This window comes from Anarrhichthys ocellatus, unplaced genomic scaffold (genome assembly GCF_004355925.1).
Source record: "Anarrhichthys ocellatus isolate YVR2014 unplaced genomic scaffold, GSC_Weel_1.0 scaffold3, whole genome shotgun sequence".
Classification (NCBI taxonomy): Eukaryota; Metazoa; Chordata; class Actinopteri; order Perciformes; family Anarhichadidae; genus Anarrhichthys; species Anarrhichthys ocellatus.
Genome location: NW_022280033.1, coordinates 15,591,608 through 15,618,843, shown reverse-complemented (window position 1 = coordinate 15,618,843; position 27,236 = coordinate 15,591,608). Strand labels below are relative to the sequence as shown.

At 44.8% G+C, this 27,236-nt stretch overlaps 1 protein-coding gene across 1 annotated transcript in view; it reads left to right on the top strand.

Moving 5' to 3' along the window:
* The window catches only part of wdr11 (WD repeat domain 11), a 44,890-nt gene extending 22,701 nt beyond the window's left edge, over nt 1-22,189 (top strand). The window contains exons 12-29 of the mRNA XM_031874390.1: nt 60-166; nt 2,697-2,772; nt 3,817-3,925; nt 4,670-4,791; nt 5,607-5,754; nt 8,285-8,391; nt 8,596-8,710; nt 9,833-10,004; nt 10,174-10,282; nt 13,035-13,097; nt 13,409-13,474; nt 14,528-14,717; nt 16,534-16,629; nt 17,374-17,539; nt 17,923-18,020; nt 18,332-18,477; nt 19,002-19,081; nt 20,189-22,189. Coding sequence (XP_031730250.1) covers nt 60-166; nt 2,697-2,772; nt 3,817-3,925; nt 4,670-4,791; nt 5,607-5,754; nt 8,285-8,391; nt 8,596-8,710; nt 9,833-10,004; nt 10,174-10,282; nt 13,035-13,097; nt 13,409-13,474; nt 14,528-14,717; nt 16,534-16,629; nt 17,374-17,539; nt 17,923-18,020; nt 18,332-18,477; nt 19,002-19,081; nt 20,189-20,391 — 2,173 coding nt within the window. The 3' untranslated portion in view covers nt 20,392-22,189. The remainder of the gene's footprint in view (nt 1-59; nt 167-2,696; nt 2,773-3,816; nt 3,926-4,669; nt 4,792-5,606; nt 5,755-8,284; nt 8,392-8,595; nt 8,711-9,832; nt 10,005-10,173; nt 10,283-13,034; nt 13,098-13,408; nt 13,475-14,527; nt 14,718-16,533; nt 16,630-17,373; nt 17,540-17,922; nt 18,021-18,331; nt 18,478-19,001; nt 19,082-20,188) is intronic.
* The last annotated feature ends 5,047 nt before the right edge of the window (nt 22,190-27,236 follow it).

Below are 27,236 nucleotides of genomic sequence, written 5' to 3'. Positions count from 1 at the left end.
GTGTGTGTGTGTGTGTGTGTGTGTGTGTGTGTGTGTGTGTGTGTGTGCTTATTCCACAGGGGAATTGAATGGGTGAGTCTTACCAGTTTCTTATCGTTTGCCACTTCTGCTCCCAACAACATGGGCCTGGTGCGAAATGAACTGCAGCATGTTGACCTGCCTACTGGTGAGAGGCTAGACACACACACACACGCATATTATCACCTGTCTTTGTTCTTGGAAGTTTCTGTTTTTCTTGAGGTTCCTGCTGCCTGAACAACAGAGAAAATAGACATCAGTCAGTCTCTCACTCTTTCTTTTCATTTGTTTTTCTGTGTCCATGTGGTTCTCTAAGAGACTCCTATTGTTCTCCTCCAGGGGATACTTACACACTTCTCCAAAATAGGTCCAAACTAAACTACCAAGGAGGGCCTGGCTCTGAAAATGAGATCCTATCATGACTTCTATCCCTGCCGGTGACGGGTCTATAGAATTACTGCACCAGCGGTGACCGTTGTGTTTTTCAACTTTCTCCTGAAGGTGGAAAGAGAGAACCTGAGGATGAAGTAATGAGTGGTCAGGAAGAGATGGTTAAGGGTTCCAGTGGATAAAACATCTTTTAGTTTAGATGTATGAGAATGAATATTAATATGCAATCTCGGATACAAATAGTTGATGAGCACTTTCATTATTTGACAAATCTCTCGTGTTTTTGTCTCGTTGGTCTGCTTCACACTTTTTACACTTAAGGCGTTTGGCTTGGGAAGTTTCCATGGTCACAAAGAAATATGCGCACTATGATGGTTGGGTCAGAGAGCCTTTATCCTCAGCTCTTTCAGAACAATGGCGGGGGTAAGTCCCTTCTTTAATGGCTCTCTAAAAGCACCAGAGTCGTCAAAGTTAACAGTCATTAGCGGCATTAGCTTTGGTTACAGGCTGACACGCCTTCCAACACACACATGCATACTTAATTGTTTTTTCGTTTGAGTAACTTAAAGTGCCTGAGATTTTCCACGGTGTGCTTGACTGCTAATGTATCTGCTTGCTAGTGCACACAGCCTGTGGGGATCTCGGTGTGATGTCCCACGTCCCACATCCCTGATCCACGCATGTTTCTGTGTCTTACTCAGGGTTGGATGTGAAAAAGATCAGTATCACTTTAATCTGTGTGTGTTCACGGAGACACAATAGGTCTGTGACGTGTTCAGCATAGCACCGAGATCACAGGGGAAGGGAGGGGGAGGAGCTCGCTAAGCTCCATCTAAACTGAGAAACACGAGAACTGTCAAGATGTCTTATTTACAGGTTGCAACGTATTTATTTATTTAGAAATAAAATAAATAGACATTGTGATTTTTAACAGAGGAAAGTAGCCGTGGGGTATAGTTTTTCAGCCTACCTATTTGAGTTGCAGATGTTCTCATAGTATTTTTGATATAATTTAATGTAATCCTGAACCAGATTCAGACTTGCACAACTTCGTTTCCCCTTACTTGAGCTGATGTTCGTTCGTCTTAATTCATTGTGAGCATATATTTGCATGAGGTCATCAAATAGAAACGGCTCCAAAGTAGAGATAGTTGTGTACTTAAGGATTCTATTCGTCACAAGTAAGACTAATCCGCTAAGGCAGACACCTTGTGCCCCTTTACAGCTGGAGCATTTTCTGATAAGATTTGGGACTCCAGGATGAAAAATCATCTTCCTCGCTCGTCTTACTCGATTGTGATGATAGCCGGTCTCTGCAGTGACGATTGTGTTCTTTATCCGTGAACGGATTCTCATCGTGCTGCAGTAACCGGGGGACGTTGGTGTTGATACGTGCTTTGCATTAGCTCACAAACGTTTATGTGTACAGATGATAATTACATGTTATAATAATAATAATAATATAATTTATACATGCGTAATCAGCTCAGCACTTTAACACGTCTTTCCACTAATCAGCCACAGAAAGGGAAGAGCATGACTGTGTTTGCCAGAAAGCACACCCGCCTCCTTTTGCATACAGCAGATTAAAAAAAAACCTGACCCTATTTTGCGTATTGAGGACCTCGAGATGTGTGTGTGTGTGTGTGTTTTTGAGAATGCACGTATGACACACGTGATTAGAGCCAGTAGGCTGATGATCTGAAGAGTGAGATAATTGCCCCAAAGAGGAAATAATGAAGACGGCTTCATTAGCTTCTAGTGCACCAAAGTTTTCTCTACACCATGTGCTTAGCTATGCCGTCCCCTTCTGGCACACACCAACTGCCGTCTCAACAAAACTGTTGGAGGTCACCCCCGCCTCGCCCAAACAGCCGCAGGCAGCTGTGTCACTTGTACATTTTAAGCAGGCCGCCTTCCTAAGTGTCCTCGGCAAAATCAGATCAGCACTTCCTTAAGCAACTGTGATAAGATACACCTGAAGGGTGTCCTTGTTTTGTTTAAAGGGGGGCACCTTGATGCGCTGCATAATGTGCTGCTACAGTGGGTGGTATGTACTGCGTGCAAGTGAAAAGCAGAGATTAGAGCAGGTGGGGAGAATGAGTTGGCGTCATTTTCCTCTTTTCCCGCTCCGGCGAAGGAGATGAGACCAGGACGCCCTGGCACTAAAGTGGAATGAGTTCAATCCGTCTCTTCACAGGTTGTAAGGAAAGGTACCGTCTTCTGCCTTCCAGCATCACCTCCTCTCCCTCACACGTGTCTGTCTGTGTCTCTGTTGTGTTTTCCAGGAAGATGCTTTGCATTTAGAGGCGAGCGAGGAAACGATGAGCCACCCATTGAGATGATTAAAGTGTCTCATCTCAAGTGAGTTGTCTGCTCTCTCCACCACCGGCAAAAACCAAATGGCAACAACACCTCAGTTTCTAGTGCTTTTGCCTGAGACACACACACACTTGGACACAAACTGTACATTTACATACAAAACAATTCACACGCTTCTCACCTTTCTCTCTCTATCTCCTTCTGTCTCTGAACATGTCAATTCAAATTTTAAAGGGCGCATTGCGCTTGGTCGCTTCTTCCGAGGTGTTATAATAACCAGATTCAAATCTCACCCGGAGGTCTGCAGAAAGACCCGAATAGCACAGATCGAGCATTAATTGCGTTGTTTATTTCCTATTGCTCCCCAAAACCTTCACAAATGCTCAATTCTTTCTTTAATTCTTTCTTTAATTCCCGCATTCATCATTGCAGTATCTTTTAATAGGACTGTGATATTGCGAAAAAAAAATAAAAGAGCATGCATTAACAGTCCTCACACATTTTCTTTTGTATTTTCTCAGTAAATTCTAATTTCTTTTCAACGCACCATGTCACCGTTGAGAGTCCTAGCCTTGTGGGTACATTCCAAATCTGGTTCGGTGTATCATGTATTAAACTGCAAAGGGACACGTCTGACTGTTCTGTATTCACAAGTGATAAAACTAACTTTTGCTCAATTCAATACACTCAGGACATTTGCTACAACTTCTTTATTTGAACATTTAATTCATATATATATGCAACAAATATTGCTGTAAATATCTGTGTACCTAAGAGGCACACTGCAGTCTGGTTAAACACAAAGCAGGGGGTTGCGTTTGAAAACTCATCCTTTAAATTGTACCATATGAACATAAAAAAAAGTCTTTCTAAAACGTGACCAGATGAGCTAGAATCCATTCTCTCACTCTTTTTGCTGGTAATGTGACACATCAGCATCCAATGTTTAGACATCCACGCCACACGGCAACCAGATTTTGAGACTGCATCCGTTAAATAAAAAACTACAAGAAACCTTATAGTGCAGTCGTGGGCAGTGTGTGTGTTTTGAGATTGAATGTGTGTGTGTGTGTTGTCCATCCTCAGACAGTACCTGGTGGTGGTGTTCAGAGACAAACCCCTGGAGCTGTGGGACACCAGGACCGGGACACTTCTCCGGGAGATGGCGAAGAACTTCCCCACCGTTACTGCATTGGTACTGACAAATCTACACACCAATAAAAAAAACTGAATCCTCCACCGGTCCTTGATTCTGAGCTGCTCGTGAAACACAAGGAAAAAAAACGTACAACCATTACTAAAGACACTGAAATATAACAAATGTCACGTGCAGTGTTGCTCATTAAAAATGACAGCTGCATATCTGAACATCTCCAGTCAAAATACTGACTTTTAACAAAACTCACTGCTGTGATATTACCCATTGTTGACTCTTCCCTTTGTTAATAGTCTCTGATGCTGGGGGGGCTGGCCATTTAAAAGATTGGTCTGGAAATTTTCCCCAAGCTCAGCAAAGAACGGGCTTCATTAGGCCAGAGAAATGCTCATAAAAGAAGAGCTATGCTGGACAAACTTCACAGTGGGGCTGTAAAGTCGTCCACAGCAAGAATAAAAACCGCCAGTAACCTTAATAATGCATGCTGCCCTCCCCCAGCCCCATATTGCAATCTCATTTCCATATTGATTACAACCTTGAGTCCGCCAGACTGCAGCCACAGTGCTCCAGCAGTTGCACAGGAAGGCATGGGGGAAAACAGCTCTCCCGTGTGCCTTAGTTTAATTTATGTGAGCCTCTACGGCACTTCCCTTTTCCTCCTGTCTCTAGCTGTTGTCTTTTTGCACTGTGATGGTTTGCTGTTATGTGTTTGCGTCTAGGTCTTTGTCTGGGTTTGTTGCTGTAACTGCAACCCCGTGTGTGTTTGTGTGCATGTGTAAACAGGAGTGGTCCCCGTCCCACAACCTGAAGAGTCTGAAGAAGAAGCAGATGGCAGCGAGGGAGGCCATAGCTCGGCAGACGGTGTCGGACCCAGAGCAGAGTAGTGTTGAATCGTCAGTCATCAGGTCAGCGTTCTAAAGCTTCACAGTGTAGTGACAATGACAAGCCCCCCTGTCAGGATGGAAAGCCCTGAGGCAGAGGTGAAGCTAATATATGAGGAATTGAAATCAGATCTAAAAATACTATAAAAACTATCATTGGAATGAACAGTTCTTTACCCGTTATTATGTTTAAATGATTATCTGATCGCAAAAGACAACGGTCCAGTATTATTCTCCAGCCACACCTGTCAGATGAACTACCCCCACCAGTCATGTTACAAACGTGTTTATTTGATTTTTAACTGGACGTTATTTAGCGCTATTGATTATATTAACATGTATTGTTGCAATAATGTTCTCATACAGTTGAACTGTCAATGTTTAGGTTAGTTAGGTCAAGCTTGTCCATACATCCGTCACTTTTAGCTATCTCAACGTTATGTTTTGCTATAGCTTCTATTTATCCATTACTTATAGCTGACTACTGTTTAACAATTACTTTTTGCTATTTCACCATTTATTTGTTGCCTTTAGCTGCGTATTTTCTTTATAATTCATGAAAAAGGCTACTGTTGGCATTCTATTTCAACCTTTTATCCATGACTTTTAGCCAACAGTAGTTTCCACAAAGTCAAGTGAAGCCAACTTAATATGTGTTTGTATTTTTTATTTTTATTTTTGTATTACTTCTGTCTCTATAATCCACCCAGTGCTCTGACCTAAATGCTACGAGTAATTCTTGCCACTGTCAGCTGCAGAATACCACGACGTTGGTCCTGCCACGAATATTTCACAGTGGAAAGAGCGCACAAAGCCTGACATGTTTCTCCACTATACAGTCTGCTGCAGGATGCAGAGAGCAAGTCAGAGACCAGCCAAGCCATCTCAGCCAGGGAGCATTTTGTATTCACTGACACCGACGGGCAGGTCTACCACATCACCGTGGAGGGCAACACTGTCAAAGATGGCGCACGCATTCCCCCTGATGTGAGTCCAGAGACGGTGTCTCTTTTTACTTCACACGCTCCTGAACTACTTCAAGGTCCTCCACACAGATCCCTGCACAAAGCTGTTCCTACTCCTTTCACATCTCTTACTCGCCGTTGAATTTCAATTTGTATTTCAATCCCTTCTGAACACAGAATCTTCTCTTTTCCCTGTATTCTGTCTGCGGACATCAGTATGTCTCCTATCGCTACTTCTACCTCTGACTTTCTCCTGTCCTCTCTCTGTAATTATATGTGTCTGATCTGTCAATTATCAATACTTTCCCTCAGGTTTCTAACCCACAGTATATACCGTGTTTCACTTTTACCCACCAGCAATCATTGTGCACTGTTTCCGCACTCTTTTCCATCATCTTTTGTTCTTGCTTTGGCATCCTCTCTCATGTGTTTAAAGGTTGAATCTCTTTGTTTTTTTTTGGCAGAAGGTGCTATTCTTTCTCTGTGTCAAAGAGAATGAAAATATGATGGCAACGTTTTTCACATCATTTACTTCCCTGTTTCTGTGATCAAACACCTGCATTGTGCCAACATTTTACCTCATTGTAGAGCTCAGAAGCCATCAGTTATTCAGCACCTGCACAGCTTCCTCTATAAAGTAAAAGCCATCACTGCCGCTCTCTATCCTGGGTCCTTCAGGTCTTTAGTGGGGCTTGTGTGGGGGATGATATACATGTTGGCTCCACAACAAAAAGTGTTCAACCTTGCAGCTTCTACAGCTTTATGTTTTCTGTCAGATTAAACCTTCTTTATTTTGTTACTCTAGCAAACAGCCGACTGACTGTGCGTGAGTTGGCGTCTTCTATCAGTCTGTTAGCAAATGTTTTGCACTTGTTCTCTCCTCTGGTTCAGAGCGTGACCCTGAAACTGTTTACTGCATTCACCTGTAAAGCATCTCATGGGGACTTAGCTGTTAATTGGCCGTGACAGCAAAAATGGCCCGGCTATTACTGCAGACAGGATTTCTTTTCACCTGAATGACTACAAGATGCAGGATGTTTTTACTTTACAAGTCCACACGTCGCCACTAACAAAGAGCCTTTTGATTTTTGAATTAAAAAAAAAAAAAAAAAAAAAAGGTGTTTAGTTGCCCAAGAGTAACAAAATTGAGGCTATTGTTTAAGAAGTCCTTAAGAAAACTTCAGGAACTTTCTTGAACTCATTATCTAGCTGCGACTTGCATCTCAGTCGAGCTGCGTCGTGCTACAGAGCAGATAGCACCTTCTGTTGTGTGTTGTTGATTGCCCACATCTGTCAATGAACACTGCACAACTTCATACCTTATCGCGAACACTTCTCCATTTCTTTTCATTCGAGATGGTAAAATTCATTTCGGGAGTCCCTTTCTGAGCGGCAGATTGGATTGTTCAACAGCCCGTGTTTTGCCGGCTCACTCCCGGCATCGATTCACACCGCACAGACAGACACCAACGGTTTACCTGGTGATTTCAAAAGCCTTATCTTCGTGACAGCTACAGATTCATTGTTCAAAGATTTGCATACCTCAAAGGATTTACAGTCCTTTCAGGATGATAGATCTTCATATCTCTCTCTCTTGTCAGGACGGTAAAGGAAACTGTCCAAGAAAAGTTTTGTCCCATCATTCACCGGGTACACACTGAAGGTGAGCTGACACTTAATGTCTTCACATCAGCACTTCGTCTTGTGGCGCAGCCTCACTTAACCTCAGGTATCGTGCTAGTCTACCACTCAGCCAGAGACTATTACGCTTTTATAATGGAGCGAAAAGGTGGTTTTTTTTACCCATTGTTCAGCTTGTTGACATCATAACATTGTTGTTTTTATGCCTGTAATTATGTGGAGGATGGTCATTGACTTCTGATGATTTTAGTGATGGACGCGGACTATCTCAGTACTTGAGGTGTACAACTACAATACCAGCTTTAGTAGATAGCTGTGTATTTGTGTCTGTAAATAATAGAAAATAATCTACACAGGCAAGATGTTAAAATCAACTGTCAAAATGGATGAAAAAGGGGTTTAGATGTACTTAAAGCTGCAGTTGGTAACCGAAATAAAAATATCATATTTGTCGTCACAGTAGTATACATGAGACAGATAATCTATAAAAGATTTAAAAAACAGGTTCCTCTGCAGAATCTTGATTCATATTTGATCAACGCTGCCTAGTTTAAAAGTTTGATCGGAGTTCACAAGCAGTGATGACTGCGTTAGACGCTCCTCGGCTCCGATTGGTTGTTCTCCTTTGAGCCCTTTGAATCCTGTAAATACCATACCATTTAGCACTAAAAGGAGGCAGAGGAACCTGCTTTTAGACATATCTGTCACATTGCACTGCTGTCAGGATAGAGTGACAGTTTGAGTAAAATATGATGAAAAGTGTTTTGTTTTTTTTGTTTGTTTTTTTAACTGCAGCTTCAAGAAGCAGTTTTCACATACAAAATGAATTTTGAATCCTTGAGCAGGGGACAAATGTGCAGCTGTCCTTCCTTATTTTTCCTCTCACTGAATATGTGAAATCCTCGTTGCAGGGCAGTATGGGTAGTATCGCCTGCATCGCGTGGAAAGGCGACACCCTGGTGCTCGGGGACGTGGACGGCAATCTCAACTTCTGGGACCTGAAAGCTCGTTTGTCCAGGTAACTGCTCTTCTTACGACACTGCACTGACAGTATCCTACATAGCTACCATACCTCCAAATTCTCCAATATATTTTTTAGACAAAAATGAACTTGCCCAGAATGGTCATAGATTGATTGTTATGTTGACGTTTCTTACTTTGGATACCAACCAATGGATAACAAATTAATAAAATCACTGGCCGATGCTGTTGATGCTTTCAGGGGAATACCAACACATCGTGGCTGGGTGAAGAAGATCCGCTTCGCTCCGGGTAAGGGCAACCAAAAGCTGCTGGTGATGTACACCGATGGAGCGGAGGTCTGGGACACCAAAGAGGTGAGGCGCCACACACCAACCTTTGGCAGTTTGACATGTCATTGGGACAAAAGTCATTGTTTTTCTGTACTACATCATAAATTCCCAACATGCATCACCTGACCACACAGCTCAGATAAAATGAAAGAATCTGCAACGTTCTGCAACTTCATAGTAGTGCTTTCCATTGAACAGATTCACTCTGCCAGCATGAATGTGTTTGCAGAGCACTGTAAGCACTGCAATATTGTGTATCTCTCAAAGTAACACTGTGGTAAGAGTATATTTACTGTAATTGTCCTGATGTATTAAAGAATCACCACAGTGCACTGTGTACATACACAAGCCCTAAAAGCTTTCCATTGACATCAATAAGCTGAACCATTGCAGGATGGATGATCCTGATTCCTGGAAGCGACATGCATCCTCACTTCCTCTTTAACTTCGCTTACCGAAGCTGTCAGCATCCAGAAAGTCCTCTCTCTCTGCACGGCCTTCATTTCAGCTCGACTAAGAATCCTTCTGGCTAGTTTGTGCTCCAGTTCAAAATTTGGTCACATACTGGACATTTTTTGTTTTGTTTATCAATGTCAATGCCACAGTATTTGTTAGTTTACCCAGCAGAAATATTGAAAAGTAGATGGATGTGGACACAGATAGATGCTATGGTGTTTTTAAGCAGCATCGGGCGGAGGAAGAAGGTCCCACTGGAGCATTGTTGTCTGGGAGGAGGGATGTGTTTTCTTCAGGGGAGCTGAGATAAGATGCAGTTTTCATTCCCCAACCGCAAAATCCAGACAACAGATGGATCAAGCTGCAGAGGGAAACGAGCAACGGCTTACAGGGCTGGAAAGAGAGGGAGAGAATGAGGGAGGAGAGGAGGAGCAGGAAGAGATCTTCGACATGCTTCAGCGCTCTGCTGACAGCTGGGTTACACCGACTCCCAGACAGCCCCATAAAAAGCCAGAGATAGGGAGGTTTTCTAGAACACCTTCTGAAAGAGTCTTCCATTCTCCGTCCTGCTATACTCAACATAAATGGTTCCTATCCCACCATCTCCCATCTAGAGTTGTGGCAGATGCTTTGAAAGAAGCTTTTAGGGGACAGTTTAGATGAACTGCTTTGGCCCTCCTCCTCTTGCAGGTCCAAATGGTGAGCAGCATGCGGATTGGGCGCAACGTGAACTACCGCATCTTAGACATTGACTGGTGCACGTCGGACAAGGTGGTGCTGGCCTCCGACGACGGCTGTATCCGAGTGCTGGAGATGGCCATGAAGTCCGCCAGCTACCGCATGGACGAACAAGACCTGACCGGTGAGCCAGGGAACAAAAAGTGTGAAGGATTAAATGAGACATAGAGGTTTTAGGAGATTCATGGATTGGATGAAGGCTTCGGAAATTCTTCGGGAACTCTATGTTTTATGCTCTTGAACAGCCGCGGCTTAACATTGTGTTCTTTCTGATCGGTGGGCAATATGTTCAGATCCAGTGTGGTGTCCTTACCTGCTGCTTCCCCGAGCTGCCCTGACTCTCAAGGCTTTCCTCCTGCTGCAGCCCTGGTCAGGAACCTTCACCATGGACATCACTCAAGTGTAAGTCTCCGTACATGTGGCCGCTCCAAAAATCATCCGGTCTTATGATGTCGGGAGTGTTACAAGGTCTAACACAAAGACAGAATATCAATTTTTAGGTCCTCAACCTCACCAGATCTTCTGATTGGTTGAACCCGAGACCTCAGAAAAAAATCATTACTTGGAGAATATGCAACAGCACACGAAGCGGTGGCCCCGATCAGATGTTTTATGAACAGCACTGCATGAGCAAACTGTTTTTTACTGCTCGAGATGCTCTGAGACAGTCTTCAAGATTAATATCAGGGCTGACCAAAGTCTTTCGTAACACGTGTGAATGCAGAATCTGTTTATAGAGGTCAAATCTTGATTTTGCCATCCCTATTTGATACAGTTTCACTTTGGATTTGAGGCTGAGTTTAGTTCAGTTTAAGGTTACAAACTAGTCAGTAATAATAATAATAAGACTTGCCTCGATGTATTCTCCTATACCACCACACCTTGTCTGCCAACCACCACAGTGTAAGCAACTCCCCTTTGTAAACAAGTCAACATGAGAGCAAATAGAGGCCGTATTCAGAGAGGAGTTTTATGTCGGTTTGTTTTTCAGATGGCTGCGTCTGTGTTTCACTGTAGCCTGATGTCATTTTGCCTCCTCAGTGCGACACTGCTTTCTTCCACTAAACACACACGTGGCTGCCTTATCACAAGTCAAGACAGCTACAGTTGTGTTAAAAAGTGTTTGCCCCCTTCCTGATTTCTTATTTTTTTGCAGGTTTGTCACACTTAAATGTTTCCGATCATCAAACACATTTAAATATTAGACAAAGATAACACAAGTAAACACAAAATGCAGTTTTTAAATGAAGGTTTAAAAACCAAACCTACATGGCCCTGTGTGAAAAAGTGATATAAATTAAAGAAACATAAATTAACTTGGTTTATCACATCGTTGGAAAGCTGAGTTCAATTTCTCTAGCCACACCCAGGCCTGATTACTGCCACACCTGTTCTCAATCAAGAAATCACTTAAATAGGACCTGCCTGACAAAATGAGGTAGACCAAAAGATCCTCAAAAGCTAGACATCATGCTGCGATCCAAAGAAATTCAGGAACAAATGAGAAACAAAGTAATTGAGATCTATCAGTCTGGAAAAGGTTACAAAGCCATTTCTAAAGCTTTGGGACTCCAGCGAACCACAGTGAGAGCCATTATCCACAAATGGCGAAAACATGGAACAGTGGTGAACCTTCCCAGGAGTGGCCGGCCGACCAAAATTACCCCAAGAGCGCAGCGACGACTCATCCAAGAGGTCACAAAAGACCCCAGAACAACATCCAAAGAACTGCAGGCCTCACTTGCCTCAATTAAGGTCAGTGTTCATGACTCCACCATAAGAAAGAGACTGGACAAAAATGGCCTGCATGGCAGAGTTCCAAGATGAAAACCACTGCTGAGCAAAAAGAACATAAAGGCTCGTCTCAGTTTTGCCAGAAAACATCTTGATGATCCCCAAGACTTTTGGGAAAATACTCTGTGGACTGACGAGACAAAAGTTGAACTTTATGGAAGGTGTATGTCCCATTACATCTGGCGTAAAAGTAACACGGCATTTCAGAAAAGGAACATCATACCAACAGTAAAATATGGTGGTGGTAGTGTGATGGTCTGGGGCTGTTTTGCTGCTTCAGGACCTGGAAGACTTGCTGTGGTAAATGGAACCATGAATTCTGCTGTCTACCAACAAATCCTGAAGGACAATGTCCGGCCATCTGTTCGTGACCTCAAGCTGAAGCGCACTTGGGTTGTGCAGCAGGACAATGATCCAAAACACACCAGCAAGTCCACCTCTGAATGGCTTAATAAAAACAAAATGAAGACTTTGGGTGGCCTAGTCAAAGTCCCGACCTGAATCCGATTGAGATGCTGTGGCATGACCTTAAAAAGGCGGTTCATGCTCGAAAACCCTCCAATGTGGCTGAATTACAACAATTCTGCAAAGATGAGTGGGCCAAAATTCCTCTAGAATAGAAACCCTTTTTATTGTCATATACATATACAGATATGTCACATACACAAAATTTGACCTCTGCATTTGACCCATCCCTGTATATAGGGAGCAGTGGGCTGCCAATGACAGGCGCCTGGGGAGCCGGGGGTTCAGTGTCTTGCTCAGGGACACTTCGACACGTGGCACGTCCCAGTCGAGGATCGAACTGTTGACCCTGCAGTTACCAGACAACCCTCTTAAGCCAGTGAGCCACGGTTGCGCTGTAAAAGACTCATTGCCAGTTATCGCAAACGCTTGATTGCAGTTGTTGCTGCTAAGGGTGGCCCAACCAGTTATTAGGTTTAGGGGGCAATCACTTTTTCACACAGGGCCATGTAGGTTTGGATTTTTTTTTCCCCTTAATAATAAAAACCTTCATTTAAAAACTACATTTTGTGTTTACTTGTGTTATCTTTGTCTAATATTTAAATTTGTTTGATGATCTGAAACATTTAAGTGTGACAAACATGCAAAAAAATAAGAAATCAGGAAGGGGGCAAACACTTTTTCACACAACTGTATATTAGCAGCGCTCGCCTCGCAGGGTGCTGCCTGACCTCAGCACAAATGTTAGAATAGAATTATCTGTTATTGCGTGACACCACAGAGCTACTCCTTTTTAACGAGCAGCTTCTCGGCTTCCCATTTAACATCAGCTCAGGTTTTATTTTAGAGAGACGCGCGAGGAGCCATTTGACTGAGTTTGATCGCTCTGTTTCAGAGACTACAATGAGAAAGGCGAGATAAAAGGGCTGATCCAGGAGCAGCTCAACTCCCTGTCTAAGTGAGTTATCACACTTTCTAATGGTGATGGTTACACACTGTAGCTCGAAATACAATATTTATATGAATGGCATGATGCAAAATGCAACAATCAGATGTTGGTGCTGTATGTCTGTGTCAGTTTATGTAGTTTGGGCTTGCCGTCATGCTCCTTTGTGTCTCGACGGCAGCCCAGAGGGCATGTCGTCTGTGGGTTTACAGATAAGAGGAATACACCGTAACCGACTCACTGGGCCTGATGTGTTTGAGAAGTGTAATTTGCTCTGGCTGTGTTCTGATTGTCTGTCTCTGATTGCCCCCCCCCCCCCATAGTGACATGAAGAGTGTGCTACAGGACCCGGAGCTCAGCCTGCTGCAGCGCTGCCTCCTGGTCTCACGGTGAGCTAACACTCGGCATGGATCTACCACAGTGTGATGTCTGCACAGATAGTAGCGTCTCCGTGAGGGTTTACTGGTGCCCCAGCATGATAACTTCATTCATATTCAGACAGTGCACCTTTGTCAAAGACTCGAGAAGTTCTGAGGGACTCGAGTTCTAAGTAACGTGTAGTTTATATTAGCAAACAAACTGCTAACCAGGAAGTGGGATGACGCCGACTCTTCCAGGATACAAACACCTTTTTTAAAGCTGTAAAATATTGTAACTGTAAACGCATAAATACATGTTAAACTTCTTACATACTCTATATGTTTGCATCTGCTACTGCCTCCCGCCTGTTACGATGACCTAATGCCGTACTGTGTTTGCAAACAAGCTGCTACTGGTTGATCTGGATATGATCAAGACATAATTCGATGGATTAGGAGAGATTTCTCTACACAAATCTGCACATAATGATGTTCTTTACTGTCATCATTTAAGTTTTCACAGCTGTTATTTGTGGAATATCAATTCATTTGGAATAGGGAAGATAAACAAGATGATGTCATGATAAGGAAAGTTGAATGATTCTGTTTTGAAAACCGTGAAATGATCTACCTGAACAGCAGCATTTATTTTCACTGTATCTGTGCAGCCGTGATTCTGTACCTCGCCAAAAGAAAACCCCCAGCATGACATGAGAGCTGCTTTCATGCTCATGCTTATCTGCCGGCCGTCCAAGTTTCCATGCCATTGTCAATGCAGCAAGGTAACCTAGCAACAGCTGTGTGCCTGTGCAGATATGTTAAAAGGATGCTGAGGGAAGTAAACGACGGAAGAAAAGGCAGAAGGATGTGGAGAGAGGGGGTGGAGGTGAGCTGAAAGAGCGAGGCGTGGGCTGGAAGATACAGGAACTATGATCATTAGTAAGCAAACTACGAGAAGAAACCGCCATGTTGGTTCAGACTGCAGAACTTGACGAACTTCTCCAGAGAGAAAACATTATTCACTCTGGGCTCAGCTGATGCGTTGTTGTTGTTGTTGTTGTTGTTGTTGTTGGTAAACCGCAGGCTGTTCGGAGATGAGTCTGATCTTCACTTCTGGACAGTGGCGTCCCACTACCTCCAGTCGTTTGCCAAGGCTCGTCAGCTGAGTGTGTCCACTGCAGAGGGCCAGGCCCAAAGTGAAGGAACCCAGCCGTCACCTCGCTGCCACCTGGACATCTGCCATGACGTCCTGTGTGAGAGCGCTTACTTTCAGGTCAGTGACACAAGAGAAGAAGTTTTAGTCTTTGTTTGTTGCCAGTTCTGTCTACGGTAAACCAAATACGTGATCCTAGCATTCAGCATTACAGAAGTCCCATAGGAGTCCTCCAGAGTACAGTTACTATTCTCAAGTCAGACCACGCACAAACAAACCCCCCAGCAGACTGTCCCATGCTATCCGCAGTGTCAACACCATCGCCCCGGTCACACGGTGCATTCCATTATCAATGACATTGTGTATCTCCTCTGTTGTCTCACTAATCCCCGGTCTTTAAGGGAAGCGTCTCACATCTTTAAGCCTTTGAGGTCAAACCTACCTTTCACTTCGCCCTCACTACATTTAATTCCCCCAACATTTCCCTCCAATTATTTTAGCCCATGCCGAGACGCGCTCAATTAAAAAAAACAAACAAAAAAACCCTCTTGTTTGCGCCGTGTCATTGCGCGGATCAATTAGTCTCGCTGATGGCTCTTATAAACAATAGCTTGAATCTCCTGTTTCCTTTTCTCCAAATTTAATTATCAACCCAGTTTGTTCTGAAGAGCGTTTGAAAGGTTTCTTCAGAAGATGCCCATTAATTGGTCCTCCTCTCTTCTGTATCTACCCGCATCACTGGTCAACACGACATCCACCTTTATGTCACCGTAATGAAGGTGAAGGTTTTTTTTGTTAAAGGTTTTTTTTTGTTGTTCAGTAGTTGCATGTGTGATGTACCCACACATTGTCCAGGCTGCAGAAAATACTTCTATGGACTTTACTTTAGAGGAATAGTTAGGAAAACTGTGGATGGTAATTAACAATTAGCAGACTGTGCAAGAAGACAGGCATGCGTTGGTACTTCTTGCTTTTTTGTTTTATCCCACACGGCTACATCAATATTCCCAGGAAAGCAGAGGAGAGGGAAGAACGTGTACCTTTTCTGATTCAAGCAGAGTAGCCTGTTAAGAAAAAGCATTTCGCATGCATTGAAGCTTAAAGTAGCATGAATGTGAAACAATTTCAAATTCTAATTGTCCTATTGAAAAGTCTCTTTTTTGTTCTTTGGGTATTTTTCAGGTTCTTTTTCAACAGATTCTGTTTTTGTGAAACTTCTTCTCCCTGTTACTGAGGGGCCACGCAGTGATCACAACGTTAGGACAGTCTGCCGCTACATTTGGATCCTGTTGTTATAAAACAGCATCGGTGGTAGCAGCCTGACTGCAATTACAAAAACCCAAGACTCTGATACAGAGCATACAGATACTGAACTCGTTTGGGATCTTTGCAGGGATTTATGCCCACGGCTGTGACTCAGACGAATTCATCATAATAAAGTGAAAAAAAGTGAAACTTCTGTATTGGATATAGAGACAGGAGTACACACACACACACACACACACACACACATAGAGCTGATGTAATTAATTTCCTACTATGCTGTTATCTCTCCCCGTATTGTACTATTCTCCCCCTCTAGTCCTCCTCTAAAAACGGATACTCACACTCTGAAATATGTTTTTGCTACTTTCATGTTTCATGCCTATCATTTGCTCACTGAAAAACAAAATCTGAGCTCCCATCAGGGACCATTCAATGAAATAATGAGGAAAACTGCACCAATAATAAGTATGGGAAGCTGTGGCACCAGAAACACTGTGAAAACTCCTGAATAGTTTAGAGCCTTTATTATTACACTCTCCATCTCTGCACTCTGTATTTCTATAATTGTCCTCAATATCTTTTTTTGACCGTGGATGTACAAAAGCAGTATGCAACTTTAAAAACAACAACATAAAAAGTAACCTGTGGCTCCACGTTTGCTGCTCAACAGAAGTTCCAGTTGGATCGGGTTCACCTGCAGGAGATGAAGCGCTCCAGTTATGAACACACTAAGAAATGTGCCGACCAGCTCCTCCTGCTGGGTCAGGTAAGTTATTGCACTCTACCACACTGCTCACACAACGATGTCTACGTGTTGCATTCATATCACTTGGGAGCTCCTGCTCGAATGTTCCAGTTTTCGAACGAACCGTATGACCTGGGACTTCATCACCCATGTCTTCTGTGCTTGGCATCACAGTGGTTAGCATCCTGTAAGAAAATCCAAAAAAAACTTTTGTTTTTAGTTGTCACATCCTTTTGATAAGTCAAAAGATAAATGTGACGCATATTTTGCCATCTTTCTCCCTCTTTCTTACATACAGGTTTCAGAGTATACACTATGCATCTCTCCCAAACACACGCCTACACCTACACCTACACACTCACACTCCATAGCTGGGCATACATGCACACTGCCATAATGATAAATAGGTCACACCGGTGCTGTGGAGCCTAATGAAGCTAGATGGACGATAAGTGCTGCCCCTGTCCTCCCTTGCTTCTCAGCCTGTGGGGGATTGGACTCACCTCTCTCCCCTCTCAATGTCACCACTCTCCCTCTAATCACAGGCTGCAATCAGCCGGCTGTGTGCTGGAGGCGCAGTCCTCCGTCAAGGCAGCCGACCCCGGCTGGGAGCTCGAGCCTTCATCCACACCAGATGAAAAGCGCGATAATAAACTATAATTTCCCCTCGTTGCTCCACCTTGTTTGGCTCACACGGTGGTTACCTGGCTGAGCTGCCGATGCCTTGTTTCTCAGCCACTGCCATCTCTTTGTTGTCGCTCTCAGACGGACCGGGCAGTGCAGTTACTGTTGGAGACGAGCGCAGACAACACCAGCTACTACTGCGATTCGCTGAAGGCCTGCCTCGTGACCACCATCACCTCCTCAGGCCCCTCGCAGTCCACCATCAAGCTCGTGGCCACCAACATGATCGCCAACGGCAAGCTGGCAGGTAGTGTTCCTGCATGTCTGGCAACAGTCGGCAAACCTTCTCCGCTCCAGCAGAGGTCATCATGTGGACGTCTGCAGCCTTGAAAGGCCCTTAATCTGCACCTTTTAAATAATTCATCTATTCTTTCGGCCTTTAAGGCTGGACACCTTTTTAAATATGTTATGTTTTATAAAGGTTGGAAAAGGTTGCAGCTATTAATCACCTGTAAAAAAAACAAAACAGTGCAGCTAAACTGTTGATTAAAATTCAACGAGTAAGGCGGTGTGTAAAGAAATCATTCCACTGGTGTCTGGCCAGAGTTTTCCACCTTTCGTAGGGACGGGCCCTCGTTTCTCCATCTCACATCCATGTACAAATTCTCCCCTTTTTCCTCTGTGTGTCAGAGGGAGTACAGCTGCTGTGTTTGATTGACAAGGCAGCGGATGCTTGCCGCTACTTGCAGACTTACGGGGAGTGGAACCGCGCCGCCTGGCTGGCTAAGGTAACTCGGCATGACAACAGACAACATCAGATACTGTGTAATGTTTAGATAGTGTGTTGGGTTGGTGTAAGGTATGTACATGCTGTGTATGTGTATGAATATTTCTATTTTTTTATTGGTACTTGTAAGAAAATTATAAAAATGCAGTTAAACACTATTGTTTGTTTTTTACTTTCTTGTTATTTTTTTTGGCTTCCTTGCAAACTTGAAATGTTCTTTTTATTGTTATTATCTGGGAAACGCAGTCGAGTTAAGGACATTTAGAGCTGCCCAACGCTACCATGTCGCGTGCATCTTGTGTGTGTTTCCAGGTGCGTCTGAGCCCAGCGGAGAGCTCCGATGTGCTGAAGCGCTGGGCAGAGCACCTGTGCTCCTCGCAGGTCAACCAGAAGTCCAAAGCCATCCTGGTGCTGCTTTCCCTGGGCTGCTTTTACAAAGTGGCAGAGATGCTCCACAAGTAAGATCGATGATGTCATGAGCATTACTGTGTGCAAGCATTAGAACAATATGCGAGACTTTGGTATTGTCTCGGGCTGAAGTTTTTAAAAGTATTGCATTTTAAAATGAGAAACGCAAACCCTGTAATTTACTGCCACTTGCAAATATCCAGTCTGTCAATTTATTCTCATAATTAACATTCCCCTTATAACTAAAAATGTATTCCCTGGGACTGCTTTTTTCTGACTGACCTTCCTCTCCTTTTGCCCGCTTGACTTTCATTCCCCTTCATAACCAGTTGAGTGCATGGTATGGTCTGACCCCGTATCGTTAACCTCCGCATCGATTCCCTGTTGGTCTACTTGTCCTCCTCCTTGACAGCTCGTGTTCTTGAATCCCTCAGGCTGTAAAAAGCTCAGAGAATTAGAGTGCCACCAGGACAAACAGGGTTGACGTATGTGTTAGGATCACATGTGTTCCTGACGGTAGCTCTCACCTCCTTCTGCCTCTGTTTTTCTCTTCCTCCTTCCGTCCTCTGAGCAGCACGAGGCACTTTGATCGCGCCGCCCTCTTCATCGAAGCCTGTCTGCAGCACGGCGTGATGGAGGCCAACGACTCGTCCAATATCCTTTTTTGAAAACCCATTACTGCACTCTGAGGGCCACTTACAACCAGAGTTGGCTCCCCTGCTACCTCTGTCCGTCTCGACTACAGACGTGCCCTCGAAAAGCAGAGAGCTTTTTCTCATTCAAGGACAATTTAAAGAGCTACGCGGAGCGCATCCTGTCAAACTTTGATTGGCTGCAGACTCATGAGAGGCCCTTTAGAACCTAGACTTTGAGTTAGCCACAAACAAACACGTCATCCTCTGTTTCAAATCAGCCCTGACCCTTGCAAGGCAGATGCTGACACTTAACTATGAAATGTATGTAAAAAGAAAATCATTTTTAATGCCAGCTAATCAGAGGCCAGGGGATGTCACTGAGCAACTCTTGCCTCTTTCAGGAAGTAAAAAAAATCAGATTTTCAGAGTTAATGAGAATTCAAATTAATATCTGTTTTATTAAGAAATACAGATGAGTGACAGATTTTTTTGTAAAACCAACATAAACTCTGATGCAAATCCCCAGGCACAAGCGTTAGCGCGTCTGTCCAACTAATCTCTGCAATTTCGGTGACCATCAGCAGTAGCCAAAACGAGGTGCAGTGCGGTGCAATGTGGATAGGAGGCTTTAATGCATTCAACTAATGCAATCAGTGCTACGGTCCTGCAATAAATCCTGCCTTCATGAAGGTGATAAAGACGTGCTCATGTCTAAGCTGTTTCAGAGCGACGTAGATCCAACCTACTGACTCCAGAGTGTCTTAAGATCTGGTGACTGCAAACATCACCAGATCTAATTCTCATTATTCTTTTACTCACCAAACTGTTCAGTAATCGTTCAGTAATCCATTTTCTCCGGTATGGAAGCGCCTGCATTCGTTATGTCAGTTAATCAGCTGTTTCTAATCAGCTTCATTGGATCAACACTTGTTTCCTTTTAAAGTGATTAAGTTGCGCCTTTTCATTTTAAGGATAATCTAATGAGTGGCAGTTTCAAGTCACTCTGCCACGCTTGAAAGTTGAAATGTGTGACGTTAATCAAAAGAATATTTTTGAGTGATGACAGTGTTTTTTTATATCCCATGGCCACGACATGTTATCAGCTCTCCTTGACCTGCGTTTGCACATAAACTTATCAAGGCATCGTTTTTGGAGTACGCCCGGCTGCTGCGCTCGCTGGGCCTGCGGGAGGGCGCCGCTCTGTTGGCGTCACGGGCCGGCAGCGCTGGGGAGCAGCTGATGGAGGAGCTGTTCCAGGGGGAGGGAAGCGCGTCAGAAGCCGCTCTTGGCGAACAGGACGCCGAGCTGGTCCAGGAGAGCGCCGAGTGACCTCGGATGACATACTCTTTGGTGCAAGTCCAGGGTCGGCCACTCATTCTAACTTCAACAAGCCTGGCCGTTGTCAACTCACTTTGGCGTCGGGCATCCGGAGGGGGTCGCGATGATCATCCCCACATCAAGACGAGATATGAGGAGGTTCCTCCGTGTGAAGCTGTCAGTCCGTCACTGGAGTCTGCCTGTGTCTGTGACCATAACGACATTTCTAAATGTTTGGTATGACCAGTGTGTGTGTTTGTGCTCATGTGTGTGTGCATGTAACAGCCCCAAAATAAACACACCTCTGTCCTGATTCCCCAAACAAGTGAAGTAATACACATCGCTGACATCAGGTCAGTGTTTTTGTTGCTTCATTCGATTTTTTTAAATTGTTGCTTGTTAAGCTTTATTTTGTGTGCCTGTATGAATATCTTCAAAGTACTGTTGTAGCTCTACAGGTTTAATTTGCCTTTTTTGCTACTGAGATGACATAATTCATTCATCCCAAAAATAATCATTTTGAAAACGCATTGCCCGTAAACAAGGCCCCCCCCCACCTCTACTCCATGCATACTTAATGACCGAATTCCAAAATGAGTCTTGAGCACTGCTGATTCAACCAAAAACACCACATTAGTTGAGGGATAACTTGCAATAGAGACACAATATTGTTGAGACAGACACCTAACAGACTGGGCATTATGGCCACAGCTGGTGGTGCTGCCTAATTGAGTGACCAAAGCCCGCCCCTGCAGCTGTAGCTGTTGGATGGCAGTAAAGTTATTTAGCCAGGCCGCCACGTGCTTATCAGTCACTTATTAGTACATTATCTCCCTGAACACAGAGGGGAGAGGTATCAGACCGCTGCCACCTGAGTGATGCCATTTAATTAGTTTGTGTCGGGTTCAGTTCAGTTGAATAGATGCCGGTTAATCCATTCCATTAATCCAAATGGAATTTTTCCATTTCTTACTTTTATGAAGACTCGAAGGGTTACTTTGCTATCTGTGTTCTTTGATGTTTGTATAATGAGCTTGTTCTCTGGCGGGCGTATTACAAGAAGAGCTGTCAAAGTGTGTTGTAACTCGTTTTAATCCGACCTCCGATGGATCATTTACACACCAACAATAATCTGTGCTGCTCCCGCTGTGGCTCATCACAAAAGCCTGACAAGCACGCAGTTTGAGTAATAGTTGAGACTTGCTGCCATACCTCCTCCGCTCTGCTTTCGACTCGTGATTTTCATGGTAAATATCTACTGATCATCATAAACCAATCTGTGTGACGATGCAAAGACTTTAGTGATTGGGTGTTTGATTGCCTCGTAACGTGTTTGGTTGTCCTGAACTCAGACCTCTTTCCGTGTGGTATTGTGTTTCATAAACACATCAGTGCTGTTTCCCTTGTGTTACACTTCACCCCCAGGCGGTATCACTATGGCAACCCTGGCCTATTTTAGGGGGGGACTACATGTTGTTCCTATAGATCCATTTCACATCCACGAACACACTGTAGCATGTCACAGCGAGCCAGCGGTTAGAATCAATCAACCCATCAGATGATCCGCTGTAGTCCACCTGATGCTTTGTATCTTCCTGCGATCACCTCGTGCTGTGTCGAGATAGCAACATGTGCTGTTCTGGGGTGTGATTCACACCCGCTGCTCTTCTTTCTACTGTAGTGTATGTGTTCATTGTTTGTACAGTGATACCAGTGCTTGAAACTCTATAAATATTCCATGAGAGAGGAAAAAAAAAAAAGAGATGTATGTATATATGGATGGCAATAAAAATCAATATTATTCACTTTATTATTCATTTGTCAGTGTGCTGTTTCCTGTCTGAGGATGTTGACACAAGAGGGCGCTCTCACCCCTCAGTCTGAGACAAAGTGGCCGTGGCGCTCTCGGGTGTGTGATGGAGGGCACTTTGTGAGGGAAAAGACCTGTTAAAGCAAGTGCTCTTTGCAATTCCCCTCCTTTTAATTTCCACCCAGGTAGATTGAATTTGAATGTTCATTTATCAAGCTGCCTTCAGAGTGAATTAGTTCCCCGCATGAGTCGCTTCCACCATTAATGACTTCTGTTCTGCTCAGAAGGAGGGCCAACAGCTGGCTTCAGCTCGGTGCCCAGGTCTAGCCTCTTTTCATGGCCTCAGTTATTCATTGATGTGTATTCTGTGGCCTCTCTCTCTCTCTCTCTCTCTCTCTCTCTCTCTCTCTCGCAGAAAAGCAGAGCACCACGAGAAGAAAGGCAGTCTGAAACAGAAGGCCACACAAATGACTTGGTTGTGTCCCTTTAATGGCTTAATGAATAACTGCCGGAGAGCCGTTACAGCAAGGTCATCAGTATGCAGCGCCTCACTACAGGATTTCTATTCTGTCCCACTGCTTATACTTTAGGCTACCCCCCAGCTAGCCAAATGGCTCCGATAACAACTCCCATCCAGCCATCCTCACTCGTCGCTCCCTTACTCCACCTTATATGCACTGCATCCCTCTTTTCTTGCTGTCTGAACACCACGCTAGCTCATGTTCTTGCTGCAGCCCACCTCCACTGATTTCTTGGAAGCCTTGTTTCCATCTGCTGCTTGGCTTTCCCCTCTCAGTCTCTCCGCATTCTCAATCATCTGTATTAAGCAGCTATCGAACCGGGCCTTCATGTGCGGCAAGCCGGGGCAGAGCCCAACACTGCATAGTCTGTGGGGTAAAGACGGAGAAGTGCAGCAGGTCATCCAGTTCCCATGAGCACGTTCTCCTCTGGTGCTGACAGACGGCTTTATCCAGAATGGGCAGGTCCACGCCTGCTCGCACTACTGACTGAAACCCCAGCTTGTCTGTCTGTGTGATTTCCACTTTTTTTTATTTTTTTTATCTTAGCTGAGGGTTACCGCTGAGTTCATAGCTCATTTTCTCTGTAATTATCCCACCTTCCATTGTTTTCTCAGCACCCTCCCCAGACATTTCGGAGCATTCTTTAGGCAGGTCACACCCCAGGTGGTGGAATTATTTTTGGGTTGGGCTGCTGCTGCATTTATGAGGATAATTATTTGTCTAGGTATGTTGATTGCTGTTTCACGCTTGTCCTTTTGACCTGCGTTGATAGTATTACATTTCCATGCGTCCTATTTCCCCTCATCCTTACAGCCATTCTTCTCCATGTCTCTATGTGGCTCACTTTTCTCACCTTTCTCCACAATGATATAAACAGTTTCTTCCTCCCAGTCCACTGCACAGAGAACCGGTTCTACACGTGTTTAATATCTGTTAATCTCACACTATCCCTCTCACCCCCACATCACCTCCCCTCGCCCACATCTTGGGGGTGTCGCCTAGCGTGGAAGGAACCCACAGGCCTGATCTCGGCTGATATCCGCCTCCAGCCACTCCTCGGTATGGTTAGAAATGATTCCCCTCCCTCCTTTTAGCCTCTGCCGTTGGTTGAGCTCCCTGCTCCCCCCTATGTTTGCAGCCTGTGGTTGGCCGAGGCAGTGCCGCAGGGGCCCCGGCTGGGGGCTCCAAGTGATGTTTATGTTGAAGACATTCAGCTTTATCTGATCCCATTTAGATGAATGTCACAGTGTTCTGCAGACCATGGCCTTAACTTGCCACAACAACACACTGCACCCAGTCGAGACAGGCATGAGAGAGAGAGTAAAGCGGGTTGGAGGGGCGAGTTGGGGGCAGCATAGGGGAGCAACAGGATCTATGGAACATTACCACACGATGACAAACTCTTATCGAGCCCTCGTAATGACTCACCGACAGGATAATCTTTTGAAAAGCTCCTGCTATCTCTTAAAAGCAGCTATGTTTGTGGCTTGCACGCGTGCAGGTTGTGGTCGGGGCTGTTATTTACAGAAGCAAAGAGGAATCAATGAGTGCATTGTGTCGGGAGCGTGGGGGATGCTTCCGTCATTTACTGCAGCTCCTGCACAGGCTTCTACGTGACTCTACACCACTGACCCTCACAGTACAGTCGGGGTTATGTGGGCGAGAATGAGGCAAAGGATTCGCTTTAAGGTCAAGACTAGCGTAGGCACTGGCGTGTGCAGACTTCATTATAGATTGACAGACCTATTGCAGAGGGGGGGGGGGGGTTTCCAACCTGGGAGCAGGAAGTTTATCTGATGCTATTAATGCCACGTATAATAGGTAATCCTCACTGCTATGTCAACAAGCTGTAAAGACACGGCTGAAAGATCTCTTCCCCAACTGTTGTTGTCAAAGCTTAAACCACATCCAGACCCTCTGGTGACGCTGTGTGTAAATGGCAACTACTGTAGACACTGCAGCGAGATCCTATCAGTGACTGGGATGTCTATTAATAGCAACTACACAATAAGGTGGCGAGAGATGAAGAAAGAAGAGGCCTAAAGAACAAATATGTTACCAAACAGTACGCATATTAGGGAGGATAAAAGAGCCAGGTCTATTATATGCAGACATGAGAGGACTCGTGGGGATCCAGAAATCCAAGCTATGCCTCTATATATGTGTGTGTGTGTGTGTGTGTGTGTGTTTTATGTGTTTCAATGGCAGGCCATGAGGTAATAGAGATGCCCCAGATGCCCCTACTACACTAAGGCCCTCCCCGGGGCTAATTGCCACTGTCCTCTGGGAGATTAGAGCAGGGGAAGGCCGGGATGATTATGAAGGAAATGGCCTCTTATAAGCCGGGCCCAGGGCTGCAGAGACCAGAGGTATTCCCTTTCATCGGCGGACAGTGGGAGCCAGTGGAGGATGTAAAGGATACCTGTGCTACAGCTGACCCATTTCCTGTATTGCTGCTTGTGTATATATGCGCATGCATGCGTGTTTTTATCTGAAGCTGTGTTTGTGCCCGTGTATCCACGAACATGTGCTTGGCTGTGTGGACGTACAGACGTACTTCCCCGGCCTCTTTCCTGTGTGCGCTGAGAGACTATCCTGCCGGGTTTCGGGGTCTCTCGTGGAGATGCGTGTTTTTGTTTCTAGTCGAGCGGAGTACGTGTGTTTCCTCTCTGTGTAGTCCGACCGGACACACTGGGCCTACGGGTGGAGACGGGAGGAGGACGGGAGGCTCGGGAGCAGTGGGCTGTTTTTGCTGTGGCCCGTGCAGGCCTTCACTCCTGGGGATGAGCACGTGCTATGCTGCCGAGAGACAACAGGGTCCAGTTTGGAAAAGGAAAACATCCACTGCGCTGTTAAGTCGAGAAGAAAATCAATCGCAGAATAGTCATTACTACAGTATGGGGGTGCAGCCATAAGACTTGTTTCATGGCTGCAACTCCTGACTGTGTTCAGTTGATACAAGCACCGTGTCCCATCCTGACTCTACGAAGCCTGACCATGTCTTGTGTGTAAAGAATGACTAAAGCAAGGACGAAAGGATTTTACACTGATGTCCCACAATGCATTATACCACAGTGGGTTGTTTACAGCTGCTGGGAGTAAACCAATGTGGAGGAAGGTGACAACACAAGACAAAAACAAAATCAAGAAGTAAATCTATGGAAACCTATATTTACTGGCTACTATTTATCAAATTTGAAATTTTCAATGCGTTCTTTCAAAGTTGTAGTTTCAATAAGTTGTAGTTTTTTCAGTGCACAAATTGCCTCTCCTGTTAGTGCACTACTTTGGCATTTTCTATCAAAATGAATACACAGTGTATACTGTACTTAGTATAAGACACATATCTCTATTGTGAGTCCACTAGGGGGCGGCAGAGGTCTGGAGAACAGATGTGTCTGGCTGTAAGTATCTTCCTCCTCAAGTCCAACTCCTAATTTACAGTTTGGGGGATTTCAGATCTCCTGCACCACTTTCCAGATGTACTGTTGGATATTAAAATAACTTGTTCTGTAGATCCAGCTAATTACAATGATGAACTATCTTCTTTATCTACTCTGCATTTCAATGCAAGTTATGTCAAAGCATCATCCCTATTAAGAAAAATACAGTTAACTAATCATCTCATTAATTCAGTCAGTTCAACGGTTGGATCTTTGTCTGCATCCCATTGAAGAGAGTCACATTCCAGTGCGTCTGCAGCGTGTTTCTCGTTGGATGAGGTGTGTGTGTGTGTGTGTTTGTGGGTCATGCGGTGGGAGAGCCAACCAGAAGTCGTAGGTCCATTTCATAACAGCTCGCTGTGTTTGTGCATGACGGCGCCATGTTCTCTCTATCACCGAGACAATCTCACACCAGCACTACTGCCTGTTGCCTAATCTGGAAATCAGCGTATAGCAGCCATCCCTTATAGCTCACGCAGCTCTCTGAGCAGGGAAAACCTTCCTCTCGGATATGCCAAGATAACACTTGCGATAAATATTTGGGGGTCACCGTGTGTGATCGCTTTGAGGGGACTTTAAGTGATATTTGATGCAACGCAGCTGGGAGAATTGCTGGCACACTGGAAATGCATTACATCAGACTAGACAGAAGTGTCGTAGACGGAGGAGAAGAAAGAGAGGCGGCGGGGAAGGATTGAAAGGTTAAAGTGATGAGGAGACAGAGGGGGGAGAAGAGATGACGGAAGAAGTGGAAGGAAGGGCAGAGGAGGGGAGGGGCAGGGTGCTGACAGTGTTTTGTTGGAGTTATGTAGATGTAATCCCTTGTGATGGGCAGGTCAAGCTGCCTGCCGAACGCTGAGGCACCAGCCAGCCGTGAGCGTGCGCACACACGCACACGCACGCACAAGACGCATGCCGTATGCCGTGTGTGCTTGTGCAGGTCTGTGTGCATGTGTGTCCGTTGAGCCCCTTGTTGCAATCTGGCAAGGGGCTCATGAAAGGGAGGACGGAGGAACAAAGGGTAGATTTTCCTTTTTCTTTAAGCGGCGATGGGCCGGCCGGCTGAGGAAAGAGAGATGGATC